The sequence below is a fragment of the Vipera ursinii genome (genome assembly GCF_947247035.1).
Source record: "Vipera ursinii genome assembly, chromosome: 2".
NCBI classification, from domain to species: Eukaryota; Metazoa; Chordata; class Lepidosauria; order Squamata; family Viperidae; genus Vipera; species Vipera ursinii.
In genome coordinates, this window is record NC_139513.1 from 19,227,503 (window position 1) to 19,251,624 (window position 24,122).

At 45.0% G+C, this 24,122-nt stretch overlaps 1 protein-coding gene across 1 annotated transcript in view; it reads left to right on the forward strand.

Annotated features, from left to right (window-relative positions):
* The window catches only part of LOC310634335 (complement factor B-like), a 48,051-nt gene extending 31,897 nt beyond the window's left edge, over positions 1 to 16,154 (forward strand). The window contains exons 10-18 of the mRNA XM_083352610.1: positions 2,017 to 2,154; positions 2,742 to 2,836; positions 4,542 to 4,662; positions 4,787 to 4,934; positions 6,957 to 7,036; positions 7,454 to 7,572; positions 11,156 to 11,288; positions 13,952 to 14,001; positions 15,601 to 16,154. Of these exons, the coding sequence (XP_083208736.1) occupies positions 2,017 to 2,154; positions 2,742 to 2,836; positions 4,542 to 4,662; positions 4,787 to 4,934; positions 6,957 to 7,036; positions 7,454 to 7,572; positions 11,156 to 11,288; positions 13,952 to 14,001; positions 15,601 to 15,780 (1,064 nt within the window). The 3' untranslated portion in view covers positions 15,781 to 16,154. The remainder of the gene's footprint in view (positions 1 to 2,016; positions 2,155 to 2,741; positions 2,837 to 4,541; positions 4,663 to 4,786; positions 4,935 to 6,956; positions 7,037 to 7,453; positions 7,573 to 11,155; positions 11,289 to 13,951; positions 14,002 to 15,600) is intronic.
* The last annotated feature ends 7,968 nt before the right edge of the window (positions 16,155 to 24,122 follow it).

The following is a 24,122-nucleotide window of genomic DNA, read 5'->3' on the forward strand; positions in this document are numbered from 1 at the left end:
TCAGGCCCGGGTACAGCACGGAGACGGCATTGGTCGCGCTGGTGAATGATCTCTGGCGGGCTCGGGACAGGGGCTGCTCCTCTGTCCTAGTCCTTTTAGACCTCTCAGCGGCTTTTGATACCATTGACCATGGTATCCTGCTGCGACGTCTCAGGGGGTTAGGAGTGGGAGGCACAGTTCTCCAGTGGTTCTCCTCCTACCTTCTGGGATGCTCGCAGTCGGTGTTGGCAGGGGGGCAGAGATCGACCTTGAGACCTCTCATTTGTGGAGTTCCTCAGGGATCGGTTCTCTCGCCTCTCCTGTTCAACATCTATATGAAGCCGCTGGGTGAGATCATTCGTGGTTTCGGAGTTGGGTATCATCAATATGCTGATGATACCCAGCTTTTTATTTCGACCCCGAACCACCCCAGTGATGCCCTCGACGTGATGTCCCGCTGCCTGGAGGCGGTCCGGGTCTGGATGGGGAGGAACAGGCTTCGACTCAACCCTGACAAGACTGAGTGGCTGTTCGTGCCGGCATCCCGGGAAATTCCGATTATCCCATCTCTGGCCATGGGGGGTGAGCTATTACCCCCCGTAGATAGGGCGCGCAACTTGGGGGTCCTTCTAGATTCACAGCTCTCTTTAGAAGAGCATATTGGAGCTGTGACTAGGGGGGCCTTTGCCCAGGTTCGCCTGGTGCGCCAGTTGCGACCCTATCTAGACCGGGATGCCTTGCGTACAGTCACTCATGCGCTCGTGACTTCTCGTCTAGACTTCTGTAATGCTCTCTACATGGGGCTGCCCTTGAAGTCCACTCGGAGGCTCCAACTGCTGCAGAATGCAGCTGCGCGAGTTGTGCTGGGGGTTTCCCGATACTCCCATGTTACACCTTTGCTCCACGAGCTGCATTGGCTACCGGTTGCCCTCCGGGTGAGATTCAAGGTGTTAGTAATAACTTACAAAGCCCTACATGGCATGGGTCCGTATTACCTACGGCAACACCTGCGGCCGGCGTCAACTTCCCTCCGTCCAGTGCGCTCCCACAGAGAGGGCCTCCTCAGGGTGCCTCCAATCAAAGAATGTCGATTGGTGGCCCCCAGGGGGAGAGCGTTCTCTGTGGGCGTGCCAGACCTATGGAACCGCTTGTCGGTTGAGCTCCGGATGGCCCCCGACCTTCGCTCCTTCCGGCGCGATCTAAAAACGTATCTATTTGAGCAGTCTGACCTGGTCTGAGGGGTTAGGGTTGGTTTTTTAATACATCTTAATTATTGTTTTATCCTTGGGCATTTATTTAATCGCTTTTAACTTTTGTATCCTGTTTTTGTATTTATTGCCCTGTACACCGCCCTGGGTCCTTCGGGAGAAGGGCGGTATAAAAATATAATAAATAAATAAATAGTGATGGATCATTGAGAGAATTCTGGTACTAGATGAAAACTCCTAAGTGTAGGTGTTGAGTATAAAATTAGCAGTTTCCAGGCTAGATGTGAACACAATGGTTCAACAACCACTTCGCTTCAAGCCACTAGTGTCAGTCAACTCAGAGATTTAGAAGAAAGAAGCTATGGGTTTAAACCAGGGGTCTTCAAAGTTGGCCCTTTTATGACTTGTGGACTTCAACTCCCAGAATTCTTCAGCCAGGCATGCTGGCTGAGGAATTCTGGGAGTTGAAGTCCACAAGTCATAAAAGGGCCAACTTTGAAGACCCCAGTTTAAAGCAATACAAAGATCAAGGTAATTTACATCTTTGAAAATGGCAGTGGGCAAACTATTGTGTGTGGCTTTATTTTTGTCTGAAGTAAAAAAAAAATAATCCTCATTTAATCCAGCTGCTTTGGAAGTCTGCCAAAACTAGTAGCCGAAGTGTCACAATGAAATGTCTAAAGATTTTTGATAGCCTGGTGTTAGCCAGGAAGACTGACAAAAATTGCAATGCTGCACTTTATTAAGGACTCACCACTACAACGACTGTTGCCTTTTTTGGTCAGGAACATTAGTACTTCCCTCCCAACCTATCCATGCTTGCTTGCAGATGTTTATGCCTTTGCTGTTGGAAAAGAAACCAATGAGAATGTCCTGAATGCTTTGGCATCACAAAAACCTGGTGAGCAGCATCTCTTCATAATGAGGAAAATTGAAGACCTGCAAAAAGCCTTTGATGAAATGATCGGTAATTTGAACCTACCTTTTGTTGATTTGTTTGTAGGCTTCTATAGGGCTTGTAATCCTTCTCGGAAAACCGCTGAGTTTAGGGACCCTACAGATTTGACTCCGCTAGTCATTGCTGACTGTAGGGGTCTCCAGGCCATTGAGCCAGCACTGTCTGAAGACATTTCCGCGGTGATGTGGTTGGCATGATGTCACAGAGCGCTGTTACCTTCCCATCAAAGTGGTACCTATTTATCTACTTGCATTTGCATGCTTTCGGACTGCTAGGTTGCAGGAGCTGGAGCGAGGACCAGAACTCACCCATTTGCTTGGAGCTCAGGTCTTGAACCTGAGCTGTTGGCTTTCCAGCTGACAAGCCCAGCATCTTAACCTCGGAGTCACCGTGCTGCCCTGTAAGAACCCACCCTTCCAGAGTTTACCCCGCTTCCATTTTAGTGTGGAGTGTGACTTTCCATAGCTACCTAATCTTCCTATTACCCTTCTTATCCTTTTCAAGGAATCCCTCAGTCATAGTTTCTTGCCTAGCCTAGGCCTTCAGCTTTTGTAGAAAAACTCAAAGGTCTGAGAAAAGTGCCTCTCTATTTCCAGATGAGAGTGAAGCTTTGTCTATGTGTGGCTTGGCAAAAGAACACAAAACAGAAGATCAAAAGAAGAATCCCTGGAACACCAATATCTCCATCAGGGTAAGGGTGGCCTTTGGAATAGAATTAAGCTCAGAGAAGAACGCTTTCTTTAGTTATACAGATAGTCCTTGACTTACAGCAGTTCATTTAGGGACTGTTCAAAGTTACAACGGCAGCACTGGATATATATATTTTTTCATACTTACCACCTCACGGTCACATGATCAAAATTCGAATGTTTGGCAACTGATTTGCATTTATGACAGTTACAGTGTCTTGGGATCACATGATCAGCTTTTGTGACCTTCTGAGAAGCAAATTCAACAGGGAATTTACAACCGTGTTGCCAACTGAACAACTGCATCGATTCACCTAACAAGTGTGGCAAGAAAGGTCATAAAATGGGGGGGAAAAACTCACTTAACAACTGACTCCCTTAGCAACAGAAATTTTGGGCTCAGTTGTTGAGGACTCCCTGTAACCAGAGTAAGATTTGATATTCCTTGTTTCTTACGGGCTCTCTCCATGATGCCTCATTGATTTTAGATTATCTTGAGGCTGCTACTGGACAATAATAATAATAATAATAATAATAATAATAATAATAATAATAATAATAATAATAATAATAATAATAATTATTATTATTATTATTATTATTATTATTATTATTATTATTATTATTATTATTATTATTATTATTATTATTATTATTATTATTATTTTATTTGTATACTGCCCTTCTCCCGAAGGACTCAGGGCGGTGAACAGGGCAAACATATAAAAGTACAAAATTACAAAAGTTAAAAAGAATTATTTTATTTTATTTTATTTTATTTTAATTCCATTTATATCCTGCCCTTCTCCGAAGACTCAGGGCGGCTTACAAGCTTAGCAGTAGCCTTCATTCTATGTATATGCCTGCTTATTAGGGCTTTCACACATACCCCAAGCGGCATTATTACAAAGTCAGCTTAATTGCCCCCAACAATCTGGGTCCTCATTTTACCTACCTCGGAAGGATGGAAGGCTGAGTCAACCTTGAGCCTGGTGGGACTCGAACCTGCACTAATTGCAGGCAGCTGGTGTTACTTAAGGAGGCATTAGCCCACTGCTCCACCAAACAAAATGCCCAAGCTAAAACAGTAGGTAAATATATTTACAACAACAATAAAATCCCAACCCATCCCCCATCAGGCCAGGCTGGCTTGTTCGAACAAATAAGTCTTCAGATCGCGCCGGAAGGAGCGAAGGTCAGGCGCCATCCAGAACTCAACCGGCAACCGATTCCATAAATCCGGGGCGCCCACAATGTTGGAATAAGGATGAAAATATTACCTTAATATTACCAGCCTAGGAAGGATTATTTATGTCTGATCTATTCATGGGCTGAAAATGACTTGGAGGCAGTTTCATGGGGACATTGCAGGGGGAAAAAATGTTGACTGGGATGCAAGTGGGGAGATCCTCTTAGATGTTTGAAGTTTGAACTTCAAAATTATTTCCCAACGTTCCCAAGGGAGCAAAACATTGACCCTATAACGATATACTGATGTTGTAAACCACCCAGGGACTATTGTAAAGCACCATGTGGCAGTATATACTGTAAGTCTTAAGTGCTATCGCTATGGGAATAGTACAAATTCTTCAATTAATGTTGAATAATGAGTAAATCCTATTGAATGCAATGGGGATTATTTCCAAGGAAATCTATGTAGGAAGCTTTTGCGACTTACTCATAATGATTTTTCTCTTCCAATCACAGCGTTCCGGTAGGGTAGGGTTTGAACACTGCAAAGGAACCCTCATTTCTGAGTATTATATCTTGACGGCAGCTCACTGCTTCACTGTGAAAGATACGGCTGACCAGATCACAGTCACAATTGGTAAACAAAATTATCTTTTGAGAGGGAGTAGCCAAATGGGCAGCTGATGGTCCCACCATGTGGCGATAAGCTATGCAGCCCAAGACAGCAGGAAGTCTTAACGTTTTACTTTCCTATTTCCTAGTCAGGAAACAGTATCCTGTGGAGGCAATTCGACTCCACCCAAAATACCAGATCGGAAAGCTGAAAAATCACGGAATCCCTGAATTCTATGATTATGACATCGCCCTGATAAAACTTAAGGAAAAAGTGGTCTACTCTTTCAATGCAAGGTGAGATCTCGCAGGAAGACACAAAGAGAGAGAGAGACGGCAGAGCCCTTTCAGTTTTGTCTCAAAGAAATATTAGAATCAAGACATTGGTTTTATTTTATTTTATTTATTTATTTTAATTCCATTTATATCCCGCCCTTCTCCGAAGACTCAGGGCGGCTTACAAGCTTAGCAGTAGCCTTCATTCTATGTCTATGCCTGCTTATTAGGGCTTTCACACACACACCCCCAAGCGGCATTATTACAAAGTCAGCTTAATTGCCCCCAACAATCTGGGTCCTCTGGGTTTTACTTACTTTTACTTTTACTTTTATTAAATTTGTATACCGCCCTTCTCCCGAAGGACTCAGGGCGGTTAACAGGGCATATATAAATAACAATACAAAAATTAAAAAGGAATTAAACAAGTGCCCAATTAAAAATTACAATAACAATAAAAGACCCATTAAAAACCTTAACGTTCCCCATCAGGCCAGACCAGCTAGTTCAAATAAGTGGGTCTTCAGACCGCGCCGGAAGGAGCGAAGGTCCGATGCCATCCGGAGCTCAACCGGCAATTGATTCCATAGCGCCGGAGCGCCCACAGAGAAGGCCCTCCCCCTGGGGGTCACCAGTCGACATTCCCTGACCGGAGGCACCCTGAGGAGGGCCTCTCTGTTTTGATTTAGTTCTACGAAATGTGTGGTATTTTTTAATCTCGGTCTTTTATTATCAAAGATGAGCTGGTTGTTTCCTATTTAAAAGGCAAATTGGTGGGGTGGTATGTCTTAAATCAGTGTTTTTTCCAACTTGGGAACTTTAAGATGTGTTGACGTTTACTCCCAGAATCCCTCAGCCAGCACGGGGCTTCCTGTTTTATTTTAGGTTGGAAGAAGTTATACATAAAAGACTAATTAGTGCCTGGGGAAGAATAATTCCATTTAAAACAGGGGTGTCAAACTCAATTTTATTGAGGGCCGCATCAGCATTGCGGTTGCCCTCAGGGGGCCGGGTGGGTGTGGCCAGGGTGGGCGTGGCCTACTGGGTGGGTGTGGCTAGAGTGCGTATGGCCTACTGGGTGGGCGTGGCCAGCTCTACATCGTTCGCATCAAGGGTGCCTATGGGGGCCTGGGCAGGAGTGGGGCAGCTCTAAGGGTCTCTGGCAGAAGGAGGGTCTCTGGGCCAGGGCCAAGGCAGTGGGGGCCATTCCCTCACTGTTTCCAGGATGGCTTCGTGGGCCGCATGAAACCACTTCGCGGGCCGGATCTGGCCCCCGGGCCTTGTGTTTGACATGTCTGATTTAAAAAGATCTGGGCAGAAACTCAAGAGTCATAATGAGGCCCAGCTGATTTTTTTTAAATTTTAATTCCATTTATATCCCGCCCTTCTCCGAAGACTCAGGGCGGCTTACAAGCTTAGCAGTAGCCTTCATTCTATGTATATGCCTGCTTATTAGGGCTTTCATACACCCCCCAAGCGGCATTATTACAAAGTCAGCTTAATTGCCCCCAACAATCTGGGTCCTCATTTTACCTACCTGGGAAGGATGGAAGGCTGAGTCAACCTTGAGCCTGGTGGGATGCGAACCTGCACTAATTGCAGGCAGCTGGTGTTACTTAAGGAGGCATTAGCCCACTGCTCCACCAAGGCTCTTTTTGATGTCTCCTTGCACTTCTTGATTGCCTTCAGAAGTGGTGGGTGCGCCATCACTGAAGGCTTTAAAAAAAAAGACTGGACAACCATCTGCCTGGAATGATTTCGGGCAACAGCCCCCAACTTTTGGGGCACTGGGGAATGGTTCCATAGAGAAAGGTTTTTCCATGGACTGGAGGGGGGGGGGTTGCGTGCTGCCTGCATCCTGAGGATGGGGCTTCGCATGTTTGCATAGCCCAGTTGCTGGCATGCTGCAGACCGGTGCTGGTCCACGGACTGGGGGTTGGAGATCCCTAAAATAAGATCTTCTGCTCAGACAGGGGTTGGACTAGAAGACCCCCGAGGTCCCTTCCAACTCTATTATTCAATGTTCTATATTCTCCCCTACAGGCCAATTTGTTTACCATGTACACAAGGAACAACCCGAGCTCTGAGAAAGCCTCTCGCAACAACCACGTGTCAGGACCATGGTAAGAGGATCGTTTGTGTGTTAAAAGTAACCAACATGGGGCAGAAGAGCAGTAGGTTCCCTAAGGGCCAAATCTTCTTCCAAAGTAACATTTCTCAACCTTGGCAAGTTTTGTGGACTTCAACTCCCAGAATTCCTTTATGGCTCTTCTCTGAACCTGTTCTCTGAATTTCTTTGCATCCCTCTTGTAACATGTTGCGCTGCATCCTAGGTTGATTCGACCTCATACATGAATGAATTGGACTTGGAGCAAACTTGCTTGAAACGTTGGCCACCACTGGTCCACGGTATTCCTGATTCATCCAGCATCTTCCCCTCTTTTCTTTCTTTCTCCTCACTAGATGTTCCTCTTCCCTCCAAAGGAAGGAATTTCCTTTGGCAGTTCACTAAGCTCTTTTCATATTGTTTGGTTTAACAGAGAATGAGCTGCTACCTGTGGGAAACATTCGTTCTTTCTTTGTAACCAACTGTAAGTACGAAAACCAAGACGGTGCCGGGCTAGTTCGCAGGCCTGTTCAGATCAAGAATAGCGAAAAGGTGAGATCTTTGAGCAAGATACTCTAACAAGATTAGGTGGAGTGAGGCTCCCTTAAATCAAATCTAACACCTGAAGGCTCCAAGATATCAGATCCTTCCTTCCTTCCTTCCTTCCTTCCTTCCTTCCTTCCTTCCTTCCTTCCTTCCTTCCTTCCTTCCTTCCCGCCCTCCCTCCCTGATCTTTCCTCCTTCCTTCCTTCCTTCCTTCCTTCCCGCCCTCCCTCCCTGATCTTTCCTCCTTCCTTCCTTCCTTCCTTCCTTCCTTCCTTCCTTCCTCCCTGATCTTTCCTCCTTCCTTCCTTCCTTCCTTCCTTCCTTCCTTCCTTCCTTCCTTCCTTCCCGCCCTCCCTCCCTGATCTTTCCTCCTTCCTTCCTTCCTTCCTCCCCCTCTTCCTTCCTTCCTTCCTTCCTTCCTTCCTTCCCGCCCTCCCTCCCTGATCTTTCCTCCTTCCTTCCTTCCTTCCTTCCTTCCTTCCTTCCTTCCTTCCTTCCTTCCCGCCCTCCCTCCTTGATCTTTCCTCCTTCCTTCCTTCCTTCCTCCCCCTCTTCCTTCCTTCCTTCCTTCCTTCCTTCCTTCCTTCCCACCCTCCCTCCCTGATCTTTCCTCCTTCCTTCCTTCCTTCCTTCCTTCCTTCCTTCCTTCCTTCCCGCCCTCCCTCCTTGATCTTTCCTCCTTCCTTCCTTCCTTCCTCCCCCTCTTCCTTCCTTCCTTCCTTCCTTCCTTCCCGCCCTCCCTCCCTGATCTTTCCTCCTTCCTTCCTTCCGCCCCCCCTTCCTTCCTTCCTTCCTTCCTTCCTTCCTTCCTTCCTTCCTTCCTCCCTGATCTTTCCTCTTTCCTTCCTTCCTTCCTTCCTTCCTTCCTTCCTTCCCGCCCTCCCTCCCTGATCTTTCCTCCTTCCTTCCTTCCTCCCCCTCTTCCTTCCTTCCTTCCTTCCTTCCCACCCTTCCTCGCTGATCTTTCCTCCTTCCTTCCTTCCTTCCTTCCTTCCTTCCTTCCTTCCTTCCTTCCTTCCTTTCTCCCTGATCTTTCCTCTTTCCTTCCTTCCTTCCTTCCTTCCTTTCCACCCTCCCTCCCTGATCTTTCCTCCTTCCTTCCTTCCTTCCTTCCTTCCTTCCTTCCTCCCTCCCTCCCTCCCTCCCTGATCTTTCCTCCTTCCTTCCTTCCTCCCTGATCTTCCTTCCTTCCTCCTTCCCTCCCTCCCTCCCTCCCTCCCTGATATTTCCTCCTTCCTTCCTTCCTTCCTTCCTTCCTTCCTCCCTCCCTGATCTTTCCTCCTTCCTTCCTTCCTTCCTTCCTTCCTTCCTTCCTTCCTTCCTTCCTTCCCGCCCTCCCTCCTTGATCTTTCCTCCTTCCTTCCTTCCTTCCTCCCCCTCTTGCTTCCTTCCTTCCTTCCTTCCTTCCTTCCCGCCCTCCCTCCCTGATCTTTCCTCCTTCCTTCCTTCCGCCCCCTCTTCCTTCCTTCCTTCCTTCCTTCCTTCCTTCCTTCCTTCCTTCCTTCCTTCCTTCCTCCCTGATCTTTCCTCCTTCCTTCCTTCCTCCCCCTCTTCCTTCCTTCCTTCCTTCCTTCCTTCCTTCCCACCCTTCCTCGCTGATCTTTCCTCCTTCCTTCCTTCCTTCCTTCCTTCCTTCCTTTCTCCCTGATCTTTCCTCTTTCCTTCCTTCCTTCCTTCCTTCCTTTCCACCCCTGATCTTTCCTCCTTCCTTCCTTCCTTCCTTCCTTCCTTCCTCCCTCCCTCCCTCCCTCCCTGATCTTTCCTCCTTCCTTCCTTCCTCCCTGATCTTCCTTCCTTCCTCCTTCCCTCCCTCCCTCCCTCCCTCCCTCCCTGATATTTCCTCCTTCCTTCCTTCCTTCCTTCCTTCCTTCCTTCCTTCCTCCCTCCCTCCCTCCCTGATCTTTCCTCCTTCCTTCCTTCCTCCCTGATCTTCCTTCCTTCCTCCTTCCCTCCCTCCCTCCCTCCCTCCCTCCCTCCCTGATATTTCCTCCTTCCTTCCTTCCTTCCTTCCTTCCTTCCTTCCTTCCTTCCTCCCTCCCTTCCTCCCTGTGTCCCTCCCTGATCATTTTCTTTCTTTCTTTCTTTCTTTCTTTCTTTCTTTCTTTCTTTCTTTCTTTCTTTCTTTCTTTTTTTCTTTCTTTCTTTCCTTCTTTCTTTCTTTCTTTCTTTCTTTCTTTCTTTCTTTCTTTCTTTCTTTCTTTCTTCCTTCCTTCCTTCCTTCCTTCCTTCCTTCCTTCCTTCCTTCCTTCCTTTCTCCCCCCTCCGTCCCTCCCTCCCTTCCTTTGGGAGTCAGCCAATGCCTCAATTGAATATATTAAATTAATAATAAATGTAGAGAATTTATATGACTGTTTTACACACACACACACACACACACACACACACACACACACACACACCACACAGAAACACCAGAATAAAATCTCAAATAAATATTTTCCAGGTTGTTTCTGGAACTAAATAACTATCAAGTTGGATAACATCTATTTCCAGGGTCTATTTCGTTGAATTATTGTATCGGTTTCAATGGTGATTGAATCTTGTATATAGATAAAAAAGGAAAAATCCTGATCTTGATTTAAGAGGAGGTCTACATTTTCATGGGCAAACTCTTATAGGAAAAAAAACCAAACCAGATTCCCTTCAAGGGGTACCTGCAGCCGGGAGTCAAAAGGACCAAGATATCATCTTGTCTGAGGTTATCTGCCCAGAAGGGAGTCAAAAAAGCCAAAAGGCCAACCAGAGCTGACCTTGTTTTTTTAACATCTCTTTTCTTGAGACTCCTTTTGCTGGATGATACCACTTTGCCAAGTACTGTTTTCTCTCCCCCACCCCACCCCACCCCCGCTATGCCTAATGGACAGAGCAGTTTGACCTACAAATTAATATAAATCTATTGCTCGCTAAAATGGTAAATCTGTCCCAAACGGGCTGTGTTTGTGGAACATCCTTTCATAACTTCTCCAGAGCTGAAAATTAGGCTTGATGGACCAGGATTTTAACATAGCCGTCATTCAAGAACCTTAGCTGTTCTTTGGGTGAGCTGAATAGAGAATACGAGGCAGCTTGCAGCATCTCTTGAGAACCAGAAAAAAGGAGACGGTGGTCAAAAAGAAAGAGGGTTGCAGCAATGTCATGAGTAGAGGAGACCTTGGTACTTACCCTAAACTGGGACTCATTAAAGACTGCATTCCAACATTCCCCCCTCCAATGAACTGGGGCTAAATGTGATAACTATGTAATGCCTGACTGCTCTTTAGAAAGACAGATCCTGAAGCTAAAACTCAAATACTTTGGCCACCTAATGAGAAGGAAGGACTCACTGGAGAAGAGCCTAATGCTGGGAAAGACTGAGGGCAAGAGAAGAAGGGGACGACAGAGAATGAGGTGGATGGAGTCACTGAAGCAGTAGGCGTGAGCTTAAATGGACTGCAGAAGATGGTAGAGGACAGGAAGGCCTGGAGGAACGTTGTCCATGGGGTCGCGATGGGTCTGACATGACTTCGCAGCTAACAACAACATGTAATGCCTCTTAGTGATAATCTGTAGTGATGTGCTCAATTTTTCTATTTCCTTTTTCTATTTCCAGAAAATGGCTTGTGAACAAGATGCTAGGAATGTCAAATTCTACAAAAACATTACCAATATCAAAGAAGTAGTGACTGATAACTTTCTCTGCACGGGGGGACAGGAGCCTGTGCTGGACCCCAATACGTGCAAAGGTGAGGAATAATGGTACTCTCTGCTGTTTCCTGGGTATAAGAAACCCTTTAGCCCTCTTGAAACCAAGTTACCTCCAAAGCTTCATGGCAACTGATCTTGCAAGTCATAGTAGATGACAAGGATGAGCAGAGCAACTCTTGAGCGAACAAGAGCTTGCACAGAAAAAGAGGATACTGAGAGTAGTTAAGTTTACACAGCAACCGCACAGATACACTGAGGTGTGTACAAAGTTTTACTTGTGGGATAAGACAATAGCGCAGTCCAGGAAAGAACAGTCCAGATCATACACGAGTAATAAAATGATAGCAGATAACAACAGTCCAAGGATTATCCGATACAGTCTTCTTACCAGTCCTTAAGTCAAACACAGTTCTTCAGGTTTAGCAAAACAGTAGCAAACCCACAAACCACGATAAACAGCAAGCAACAGCAAGTGAGAGAGAAGCGATGTCTCTAGCTCCCTCTTATGGCCATAGGAAACAGCGCTGGCCAATCATTAGAAGATATGATGCAATGCATTACACATTTAAAGTGATACATTACAGTTCTATCACAATGATACAATCGTAGTTCATATATATTGCCAACCCAACCAGTTAGGCCACAGACATATACCTAACAGTAGAGCAGCATTTGCAGGAAGAAAGGGAATTATTTATTAAAGATGTTTAAGAATATAAAAGCAAGGAGACACTTTGTTTGCAAGCATCTAAGAGAATGCCCTTCTGCTCCTTTTGGCTCTGGGCTGAAGTTATAATGGAGAGACACCTGGGAACAGAAAATTGGACTTTTCAACAGTAACATTCACATGAGCAGGTAAACAGCAGGTATTAATTTATTATATATGTCGGATTCAGAGACCAGTCATCTCAGGGTGTCCCAAAATGTCTGTCTGCCTACGCAGAGTTTATTGTATTCATACAGTTTTAACAAGCAGGAAAGAGCGCACAGCAAAAGCATTGTTTATTGGTGTACTCCCTAGTCAATCTTAGAGAACATCTGAACATCCCAGCCAGGGCAGAGTCTCCCATATCTAGCTGGTTCCTAGCAGTCCTTGGCAGTGCTAATTGGAATGAGCTCATAGACATGCGGATAACAGGATACTAAGGCAGGCAGTTTTCTGCACACGGTCCCTTCATATCCTTGACCTCCATCTCTACAATATATACAATATATTAATATATAATACTGTATATTTCACTCTGAATGCACTGTAACAGAAATAATAGAGTTGAAGGGACCTTGGAGGTCTTCTAATATAACTCCATGCTCAGGCAGGAAGCCCTGTATTTCAGGGTCTTTCAGTGTAAATGCATCAGTTCATTAATATAACTACACCCTACACCCTTTGGAAAATGGGGACATGATGGTTAAACACGCTAAGTTTGTCAGCTGGAAAGCTGACAGGTCCAGATTCAAGACCTGAGTGCTGTGTGACAGGATAAGCTCCTGTTCTTGCTCCAGCTGCTGCCCACCGAGCAGTTTGAAAGCCTGCAAATGCACGTAGATAAATAGGTACCAATTCCATGGAAGGGTAACAGCGTTCTGTCCGCTTCAGCATATGAGTCATGCTGGCGACATGACCATGGAAATTGTCTTCTGACAATGCTGGCTCCCTTGGCTAAGAAACAGAGATGAGCACTGTGCCCTAGAGCTGGACATGACGGAACTGGGGAAACCTTTACCCATACTTTTAGGACAGGGGTCCACAACCTATGGTCTGTGGCCTGGGACCGGGCTTGGGCTCTTGGTTTGCAGGCTGTGGAAACGGCTAGCTGGTGAATGCATGCGTAGGTGCGTATTTCCCCTCACTTGCAATAGTGCCCGCAGCCCTGTTCACATGCACATGGGCGCAAACAAGAATGCTAGCGCAGGGCAGGTGTCTGCAGCCCGTTTGTGCATGCGCCACTAGCCCAGGCGATTTCCGTGGCCCGTTTGCACATGTGCAAAAGGGCCACTAGCGCAGCCATTCATGCATGTGCACGCACCAGCGCATGCTGCACGCACAAACGGGGCTGCTAGTGCTGTGCCAGTGTGCATGGCCCCGTGCGCGCACACACACACACACACAGACACACACACACCAATTTTGAAACTGCTCTCCTTCCCTCCGGTCCTCGAGCCCAGAAAGGTTGGAGACAGAGGTTTTAGACTTTGGAAGCAGTTTTCTGATGTGAGCTGGTTAGGTTCAAATTGCATCAGGTTACAGGAATGGGTTTGAAACTTAACATTGAGAAAACCAAGATCATGGCATCTGGCCCTCTCAATTCCTGGCAAATAGATGGGGAAGAAATGGAGGAAGTGACAGATTTTATTTTATCCTGGGCTCCAAGATCACCGCAGACGGGGACTGCAGCCAAGAAATTAAGACGCTTGCTCCTGGGGAGGAAAGCCACGGCAAATCTAGACAGCACACTAAAAAGCAGAGACCTGCCAACAAAAGTGCATATAGTATATGGGGTGGGACCATGCAGGTGGTTCCCAATCCCTTCTCTAATACATCCTCTACTTTTTTCATCACTGAATGACGCCTACATTTGCATACATGTTGATATCTGTCTGAAATTCTCCGACGAGTTGGATTCCTGTGTGAGTTATAGATCTGATCTCTCCATACCCAGCTCAGTCCCTTGATTAAATCTCTTTTTCTTTTGGCTTGCAGGTGACTCTGGTGGTCCTCTCATTATTCAGAAAAAGTTGCGTTATATTCAGGTGAGTGGTTAGTTCACCAAAACTGCTAGACCACAGCTTGTGTGTGTGAATGCCCTAGATCAGACATGTCAAACACAAGACCCGGGGGCCGGATCCGGCCCGCGAAGTGGTTTCATGTGGCCTGCGAAGCCATCGTGGAAACAGTGAGGGAACGGCCCCCACTGCCTTGGCCCTGGCCCCAGAGACCCTCCTTTTGCCAGAGACCCTCAGATCTGTCCCACTCCTGCCCAGGCCCCCATAGGCACCCTTGATGCGAACCATGTAGAGCTGGCCACGCCCACCCAGTAGGCCATACGCACTCTAGCCATGCCCACACAGGAGGCCACGCCCACCCTGGCCACACCCACCCGGCCCCCTGAGGTCAACCACAATGCTGATGCGGCCCTCAATGAAATTGAGTTTGACACCCCTGCCCTAGATTCAACCTGTCGGCTTCAAATCATAGCCAGGATGAAATTCTTATTACCTTTCTGTTCCAAAGGTGTCTTTTCAAGAGGCAAGTGGACTTTCTTTCTTTTTCCCTGAACCCATTTTGCTTCTCCTCTAAGAAGCTTCTTCAGTTCTTGGATGAGGAGCAAACTGAAGAATCTTCTTGGATGAGAAGTGAAACGTCTTCAAGGAAAAAAACCAAGGAAGTCCAGTTGCCTCTTGAAAAAGCACTTTCAGGAAAACCGTAACAGAAATGAATGAGAATCTCCGTAGATATTTATTTATTTATTTATTTATTTATTTATTTATTTATTTATTTATTTATTTATTAGTTGAATTTATATACCGCCCTATTCCCGAAGGACTCAGGGCGGTTCACAGGGCAAGTTAAAATAATACAAAAAGGAAGACTAAAATAGAATTAAATTAATACAAGCCCACAAAATTAAGATAAAGTTAAAATTTAAATTTAAAATTAATTTAATTTAAAATCCCTCAGTCCAGGCCAGACAATTCAAACAACCAGGTTTTTAAGTCCCGGCGAAACGAGCGAAGGTCGGGGGCAGTCCGAAGTTCCATTGGCAGTTCATTCCAAAGGGCGGGTGTGCGAGAATGCCCTTCCAGTCCCTGAAATTAAAACTAAAACCCAATTAAATTAAATTAAATTAAAACCCCTCAGTCTGGGCCAAACAGCTCGAAGAGCCAAGTTTTCAAGTCCCGGCGAAATGAGCGAAAGTTGGGGGCAGTCCTGAGTTCCGTGGGAAGTTGGTTCCATAGGCCCAGCGCGCCCACAGAGAACGCCCTTCCCCTGGGAATAACCCGCCGGCATTCCCTAACCGGCGGAACCCTAAGGAGGCCCTCCCTGTGGGCGCGCACAGGACGATGGGAAGCTGATGCTGGTAGCAGGTGCTCCCTAAGGTAATCCGGACCCATGCCATTTAGATATGTTATCTTTGAGCTGTTTGTAAGTTGGTCGCATGTCCCGCAGTTCCAAAAATTATCTCTGAATCTTCAGACTGAATGTCCATTCGCAGCCATAATTTCACAAAGCAAAGTCACGTAAGAGAGGTATTGTTTTTGTTTCTTTATCTAATGGTGGTTTTCCTTCAGTGAAAGCTGTCAGATTCGAGGGTGGGATTTCTCATGTTTTTCTATCTCTTTCTTCTGTAGGTTGGCGTGATTAGTTGGGGTGTGGTTGATGTCTGCGGTCATAATATTGCGTCATGTGAGGAACCCCAAAAATTCCAGAGGCATAATCCCTCCTTTGCCAGGGATTATCACCTCAACCTCTTCAAAGTTATTCCTTGGCTCAAAGAACAGCTGGCCGATGAGGGACTAGAGTTCATCTAGACTTGTTCTTCCCAGCCCACTCAGGTGCTCTCTGTACATAGAAGTCATTCTCTTCAAATCTTGCCAAGTAAATTCTATGTCAGGGGTCTTCAGACTCGGCCCTTTTATGACTCATGGACTTCAACTCCCAGAATTCCTCAGCCAGGCACTCTGGCTGAGGAATTCTGGGAGTTGAAGTCCATGAGTCATAAAAGGGTCAAGTCTGAAGACCCCTGTTCTATGTTAACAACAGCTATGCAACTGTAACTGTATAGACAAAAAAATAAATAAATGTGATATGTGTTATCCTTTGCTTACCTCCTACTTTGAGATGGTTGGGCTTAGTTTCTATACAGAAGTGTCTGCAAGGGGGGGTCCAAAAAATCAAGATGGTGACTGCAACTGGGGCCTTGAGCCCAGTCTACGATGACTCGCCCCCATTCTCTGATAGCCAGCTTGCCCACTCGCTTGTCCGGTTCTCCATCCAGCACCCTCAGTGAGTTATTCTGGCAGCGACTTTCCAGTGTTGAGATGTCCTGCGAAGAAATGGCGGCACTGAGTTGGCAGAGACTACCTGGCAGTGGCAAGAAGGCTGCCCCCTGCTGGCCGCCCCAAGATAGCAGCATCGAGTCTTCCCAGAGGGTGCCTTGAGCCCTGTGCAAGTAGTTAATAGTAGTTTATTAATGTAGTAGTCTTATGACAGTATCAAAAGATAAGGTAAAATAAAAATAAAATGTAACATCTGATTCAGATAAAAGAAAACACAGTACAGGTAGTCCTTGATTTACAACCACAATTGAGCCCAACATTTCTGTTGCTAAGCAAGACAGTTGTTAAGTGAATTTTGCCCCATTTTACAACCTTTCTTTGGTTGTTAACTGAATAACTGTGATTGTTAAGTAACACGATTGCTAAATGAATCTGACTTCCCCCATTGAGTTTGCTTGTCAGAAGGTCACAAAAGGAGATCACAGGATCATGGGACACTGCAACCGTCATAAATATGAATCATTTGACAAGTGTTTGAATTTTGATCACATGACCATGGGGATGGTGCAACAGTTGTAAGCGTGAAAACCTGTTACAGGTCAGGGTTTTTTTAAATGCCATCGTAGCTTCGAACGGGCGCTAAATGAACTGTTGTAAGTTGAGGACTATCTGTAACGATATAGAAGAATCAGCATTGAGATACAGGAACCCTTAATCTGTTCTATATAATGGATTCACAGCTCAAGTGCCTTAACCAGGGCTTTTTTTCCTCATAGAACGCTCAGAACGGAGTTCCAGCACCTTTTTTGGATGGAACCTTGTAGGGTAGGCAAGGCAGGTTGTATGACATGTGTGAGTTCCGGCACCTTTTTCTTTTACAAAAAAAGCACTGGCCTTAACTATAAACTTAGTAGTTCCATTCACAACGTATACATTACAGCTCAGGAGGAAATAGGACAATTTGCAATTCATATTCCAGTAGCCTAAGAAGGTCACACAACTGACAGTCTAACAATAATTAGGTAATCAAGGTACTAGTAATAGTGTTTAAGGCCCTACATGGCAGGGGTCCGGAGTACCTTAGGGAACACCTGCTGCCGGCATCAACTTCCCTCCGCCCTGTGCGTTCCCACAGAGAGGGCCTCCTCAGGGTGCCACCGATCAGAGAATGTCGATTGGTGGCCCCCAGGGGAGATCCTTCTCTGTGGGCGCCCCGGAGCTATGGAATCAGTTACCGGTTGAGCTCCGGATGGCGCCCGATCTCCGCTCCTTTCGCCGCGAGCTAAAAACATTCTTATTCGAACAAGCCGGCCTGGCCTGATGGGGGATTGGGGGGGTGTTTATTGGGGTTTTAATATTGTATTTACTGTTTTTAGTGGGCATTTATTTAATCCTTTTTTAATTTTTGTAATTTTGTATTTTTATTCTTGCCCTGTTCACCGCCCTGAGTCCTTCGGGAGAAGGGCGGTATATAAATATTATTAAATAAATAAAATAAATAAATAAATAATACGGGTAGTTTTTGACTAACGACTACAGTTGAGCCCAAAATTTCTTTCTTTTTTTTTAAAAATGTTTTTTTATTGATTTCTAATTTTACATTTAAATATTTAAAAAGCAACGTGGCGGCTGAGTTAATTGATAATTCAAGAACATACAAGTATCTTTAGTACAAGTCTCAAACTACTACATTAAGTATTTCCTCTCTTTTCCCCTTAGTATTTACTGTCTCATGTTTAAACTAATGCAATTCTTATTATATCAATTAAATAAAAATAATTTTCTTACATTTATCAATAATTTTTAGTTTATACATATCCTGGTTATTTTAACATTCAATCTCTATAAACAATCAATGTCCTAATTAGTTTTTCTCAATTTTAGTTTAATATTTAATATTTAAGTTAACATTTAATATTTATAATTTCCAAGTTTTAAATGACCACAATTCCCTTTATCACAAATCATCACAAAATCTAATATTCAGAATACATATCTTATCTATTTAAATATATTCTATTTCTCACCATCTGACATCAACTAAGCCCAAAATTTCTCTTGTGAAGTGAGACATTAGTTAACTGAGTTTTATGATCTTTGTTACTACCACAATTGTTAAGTGAATCACTGCAGTTGTTAAATTGGTAACACAGTTGTTAAGTGAATCTGGCCTCCCTATTGACTTTGCCTGTCAGAAGTTTGCAAAAGGGGATCACATGACCCTGGAGCACTGCAACCGTCATAAATATGAGTCAGTAGCCAAGCGTCTGAATTTTGATAAAGTGACCATGAGGATGATGCAAAGGTCACAAGTGTGAAAAACGCTCATAAGTCACTTTTTCAATGCCGTTGTAACTTTGAATGGTCACTAAATGAACCGTTGTAAATCGAGGACTACCTGTATTACATGATAGCTCCCAATAAATATAAGCAGGGGGGTATAGAGAACCAAACGAAGCACTATCTGGTAATCCATGTCAGTGTCTCTGTGCAAGCATACAGGCATATGGTCTCTTCTGCATATACAGGTGGTCCTCGACTTATTCATTTAGTGACCATTCAAAGTTACAACGGCATTGAAAAAAGGGACTCATGACCTTTTCCCACACTTGCGCCTGTTGTGGCATCCCCAGGGTCTCGTGATCAAAAATCGGATGCTTGGCAACTGACTCATATTTATGACAGTCGCAGTGTCCCGGGGTCACAGTGATCCCCTTTTGCGACCTTCTGACAATCAAAGTCAATAAGGAAGCCAGATTCACTTAACAACTGTGTCACTAGCTTAACAACTGCAGCCATTCCCTTAACAACCGTGGCAACAAAGGCGGTAAACTGGGGTAAAATCTACTTAACAACTGTCTCAGCAACAAAAAAAACTGGGCTCAACTGAGGTCGTAAGCCGAGGACCATGACATGGTAATGACATAACTGTTCACATTTTTGCTATTACAGTTTCTCCAGAGTCAGAATAATATCTCAGCACTGGGGAGGAGGGGATTTCAAAACTGTTGTCCTGAGAATATCAGGAAACGTTGCAATAAGCTGAGATTGGATAAATCATTATCCAACTACACGAATCTGTCGGGTCACTGTCACCACTGAGTCCTTGCCAGGATGTAAGAATTGCCCAAGTTGAAGTTAATCTCAGTATTACAGTTCATTTCATGGAAAAAGATGAGAGGAGGTGGTTGATAACTGGGGAGACAAATGGGGAAATGTTCATTGCGGTGCAGCGATTTGCAACAAATGCCAGGAGTTTCATCATTTTACCAGTTTATTTTATTTTTATTTTAATCCCATTTATATCCCGCCCTTCTCCGAAGACTCAGGGCGGCTTACAAGCTTAGCAGTAGCCTTCATTCTATGTATATGCCTGCTTATTAGGGCTTTCACACAACCCCCAAGTGGCATTATTACAAAGTCAGCTTATTGCCCCCAACAATCTGGGTCCTCATTTTACCTACCTCGGAAGGATGGAAGGCTGAGTCAACCTTGAGCCTGGTGGGACTCGAACCTGCACTAATTGCAGGCAGCTGGTGTTACTTAAGGAGGCATCAGCCCACTGCTCCACTAAGGCTCCACCAAGGTTTCTATGAGATGCCTACAAGAGGGTGTTCATTTTGTAGGTCCATAGGATTTCGGTTTTGCCAAAGACTAAATTCTGGAGAGCACCACTTCAGGTTAGAGACAAGGGTGATATTTATGAAAAGCCTGACCTAGACTTAGAATCTCTGTTGAGGCCAGTGTGTGAGGAAGAGATGTAAAGTGAGTCGGTTAACATCTTAATCAGAGTTAGAGCTGGAAGGGACCTTAGAGGTCCTCTAGTCCAACCCCCTGCTCAAGCAGGAGACCCTATACCATTTCAGGCAGGTGGCTCTCCAGTTTCTTCATAAAAACCTCCAGTGATGGAGCATCCAGAACTTCTGAAGGCAAAGCTGTTCCACTGTTTAATTGTCCTCACTGTTAGAGAGTTGCTCCTTAATTCAAGGTGGCTTCTCTCCTTGAGTAGTTTCCATCCATTGTTTCTTCTCTTGCCTTCTAGGGCTTTGAAAAATAAGTTGACCCCCTCTTCTTTGTGGCAGCCCCTCCAGATGTTTTGGATGCTCCATCACTGGAAGTTTTTAAGAGGACATCCATTTGTCCAGAATAGTACAGGGTCTCCTTGCTTAAGCAGGGGGTCAGATTAGAAGACCTCCAAGGCCCCTTCCAGTTCTGTTATTCTATATTCTGAACGAAGGCAATTGTAAACTATTCATATTTAAAATCTTCAAAGACTACTAGAACAATGAGGAAGAGAGGTGTCAGATGGGAAGAGATAATGAGGGGGAAAAACCAGAAATGGAACATCTAGAAACCAAAATAAGAGAATGCCTGGTATACAAGATGGAATGTCAAGGGTGATAGGGTCAAAAAAGTCAACATGGTGACTGCACCTGAGCAGTTAAGGCCCTGCCCTTTTTCACATGAATTATGAAAAGGGTCGTAGCTTTGGTCAGGGAGGCGGTGGCTCAGTGGGTTAGGACGATCAGAAGGTCGGCAGTTTGGCGGCTTGAATCCCGAGTGCCGCGTAACAGAGTGAGCGCCTGTTACTCGTCCCAGCTTCTGCCAACCTAGCAGTTCGAAAGCACGTAAAAATGCAAGTAGGGACCACTACGGTGGGAAGGTAACAGCATTCTGTGCGCCTTTGAGTCTAGTCATGCCGGCCACATAACCACGGAGACGTCCTCGGACGTCCTCTTTGGCTTTGAAACAGAGATGAGCACTGGTCCCTAGAGTTGGAAACAACTAGCATGCATGTGTTGGGGAACCTTTACCTTTTACCTAGCTTTGGTCACATAACTTTGGTCACAAGCTAGGTTTTGTTTCTAATTGCAACACCAGATGCCCCTTAAAGTTCTTGAGAAACCTCAGACCCAGTAACCAAGGCAGCAGGCTTTCATAACAAGCCACTGTTTTCTTGAATTGCAGCAATTAAGCAATTATAGCCTGAATATGTGCGAGCTGAGCTGACACGCCCCAATCAGTCGTTCTTTCAGCCAGCCAAGACAAACAGGACCAACCCCATGATTTGAAAGGTCTCCACTTCTGAATAACTCAAGATTGTTACCCCTTGTATCCATCCAAACAATAGCAGACATCTACATTTACAGCTTGTCCTCAACTTACCACCACAACTGAGCCCAAAATTTCTGTTGTTAAGTAAGATAGTGGTTAAGTGAGTTTTGTCCCATTTTATGACCTTTTGTGACAGTTAAGCAAAACACTGCAGTTGTGAAATGAAGCATGCAATTGTGAAGTGAATCTGGCTTCCTCTATTGACTTTGTTTGTCAGAAGCCATCTGGGAAAGTTACAAATGGTGATCACATGATCATAAATACATGCCAGTTGCCAAGCGTCCAAATTTTGATCATGTGACCATGGGGGTGCTGTAATGGTCGTAAGTGTGAGAACCAGTCAGAAGTCACTTTCTTCAATACCATTGTAACCTCGAACAGTCACTAAATAAATGATTAGCTCTTCTGGGCAGGGAGGCCCAGTCCAGGCTATGTGTGAGCTTGAAAAGGCCTGCAATCTGGACCTGGGCCTTCCCAGTGTCTTCCAGGCCTCTTTGATCCCCTGAGGCACTCTGTGCCCCACTTATGACCCACACAGTCATTTAACGACTGCAATGGGAAGAGCTGGGATTGCCAACTTGAGCAAGGCGGTCACATAAGTATCTCACTGAACAGTCAGAAAAAAAATCTAGAACTATAATTTCAGGCTCATTGTAGTTGTAAGTCGAGGACTATCTGTATATCTACAAGGATCCAAGGCCATGGTATTCCTCATGACACTTTGAAAGCTGGACTTTGAAAAAGCAGGGGAGGAAGAACATGGATGCTTTTGAGCTATGGCGTTGGAGAAGACCCCCAAGAATAGCGTGGACAGCCAAGAAACAGACCAATGGATTATCAAAGAAATAAACCCAGAAGTTCTTCCTTGAGGCACAAATGACCAGGTTCAAATTACTCTAATTTGGACACATCCTGTGAAGACCCAGCTCTCTAGAAAAGACTCTTATTCTGGGAAAAAGTGCAAATTATTATTTATTTATTTATTATTTAAATTTATATACCGCCCTATTCCCGTAGGACTCAGGGCGGTTTGCAGGGAAAATTAAAAAACATAGCATACAAAAATTAAAATCAGTTAAAACTATTAATTAAATTCCAGTCCCTGAAATTAAAACTAAAACCCAATTAAATTAAATTAAATTAAAACCCCTCAGTCTGGGCCAAACAGTTTGAAGAGCCACGTTTTCAAGTCCCGGCGAAATGAGCGAAGGTCGGGGGCAGTCCTGAGTTCCGTGGGAAGTTGGTTCCATAGGGCCAGCGCGCCCACAGAGAACGCCCTTCCCCTGGGAATAACCCGCCGGCATTCCTTAACCGGCGGTACCCTGAGAAGGCCCTCCCTGTGGGAGCGCACAGGACAATGGGAAGTTGATGCCGGCAGCAGGTGTTCCCTTAGATAATCCGGACCCAAGCCATTTAGGGCTTTATAGGTCATTACCAGCACCTTGAATCTCACCCGTAGGGTGAGAAGATGAGGGCCACCCACAGAAAAGCGGACTCAGTTATAGTAGCAGTGAATACCGTGCTGGGAGATTTGAAGGAACAAGTTAGGGATAGATCATCATGGAGAAAATCTATTTATGTGGTCATTGGGAGTCAAAAGCTGTCAGTCCAAATTAAACTAAAATGAATACATGAAGAGATTTGTGCTTTGGGGTTTGAGATAGGGAAGATTCTCAACCCTGCAAAGAGGTTTTAGCTTGGTTAGGAGATTAGTTGGTTAAAAGATTAGTTCAGCCTGGTGTAAAAAAGGTGCAATTTTGCCTCTTAATTTGCCCCTCGTTATATCTTGATATGGCTGTCATCATCATCACCACCGTTGCATTATTTTATTTCATTGTTAAACGGGTGGTCCTCAACTTACAACCACAATTGAGCCCCAAATTCCTGTTGCTAAGTGAGACATTTCTTTAGTGAGTTTGGCCCCATTTTACGACCTTTCTTGCCCCAGTGGTTAAGTGAATCACTGCAGTTGTAAAGTTAGCAACACAGTTGTTAAGTGTGTGTCAAGTTTCAAAGCAGGGTTTTGCTGCTGCAGGAATTATTGCTCCTCAGCTTGCCAATGAACTCCCGGGGTGGGAATGGGGGGGGGGGGAGGGAAAGGATTGGAATGCAGACTTCAAAGACTGAGAAGACCATGAGACCCAAGGACAGTTCATAGATGTCTGGCCAGACCCAGAAACATTTTCTCGTAATCCATTTGATTGGACAATGTGACCTGATCCAGAGGGAGGAGAGAGAATTCTACTCTTTTACTATATGGGGCTTGGGTAGGGTTTGGCCAGAGCTGGTTTTACTTTCACATGTGCCAAAATGATGTACTCAATAAAGTTTTGCATGAAGAGATCGGAAAATCTCAAAGGTGTTTGCTCGCTTGAGGTCGTCAGTCGGAACCTTGACAGTGTGAATCTAGCTTCTCCATTGACTTGGCTTGTCAAAAGGTTGCAAAAGATGATCACATGACCCTGGGACACTGCAACCATCATAAATATGAGTCAGTTGCCAAGCATCTGCCTCCAGAAGTGGTGAATGCTCCAACACTGGAAGTTTTAAGAAGAGACTGGACAGACATTTGTCCAAAATGGTATAGGATTCCTGCCTGAGCAGGGGGTTGGACTAGATGAGCTCCAAGGTCCCTTCCAACTTTATTATTATTATTATTATTATTATTATTATTATTATTATTATTATTATTATTATTATTATTATTATTATTATTATTATCTGAATTTTGATCACATGACCACGGGGATGCTGCAGTG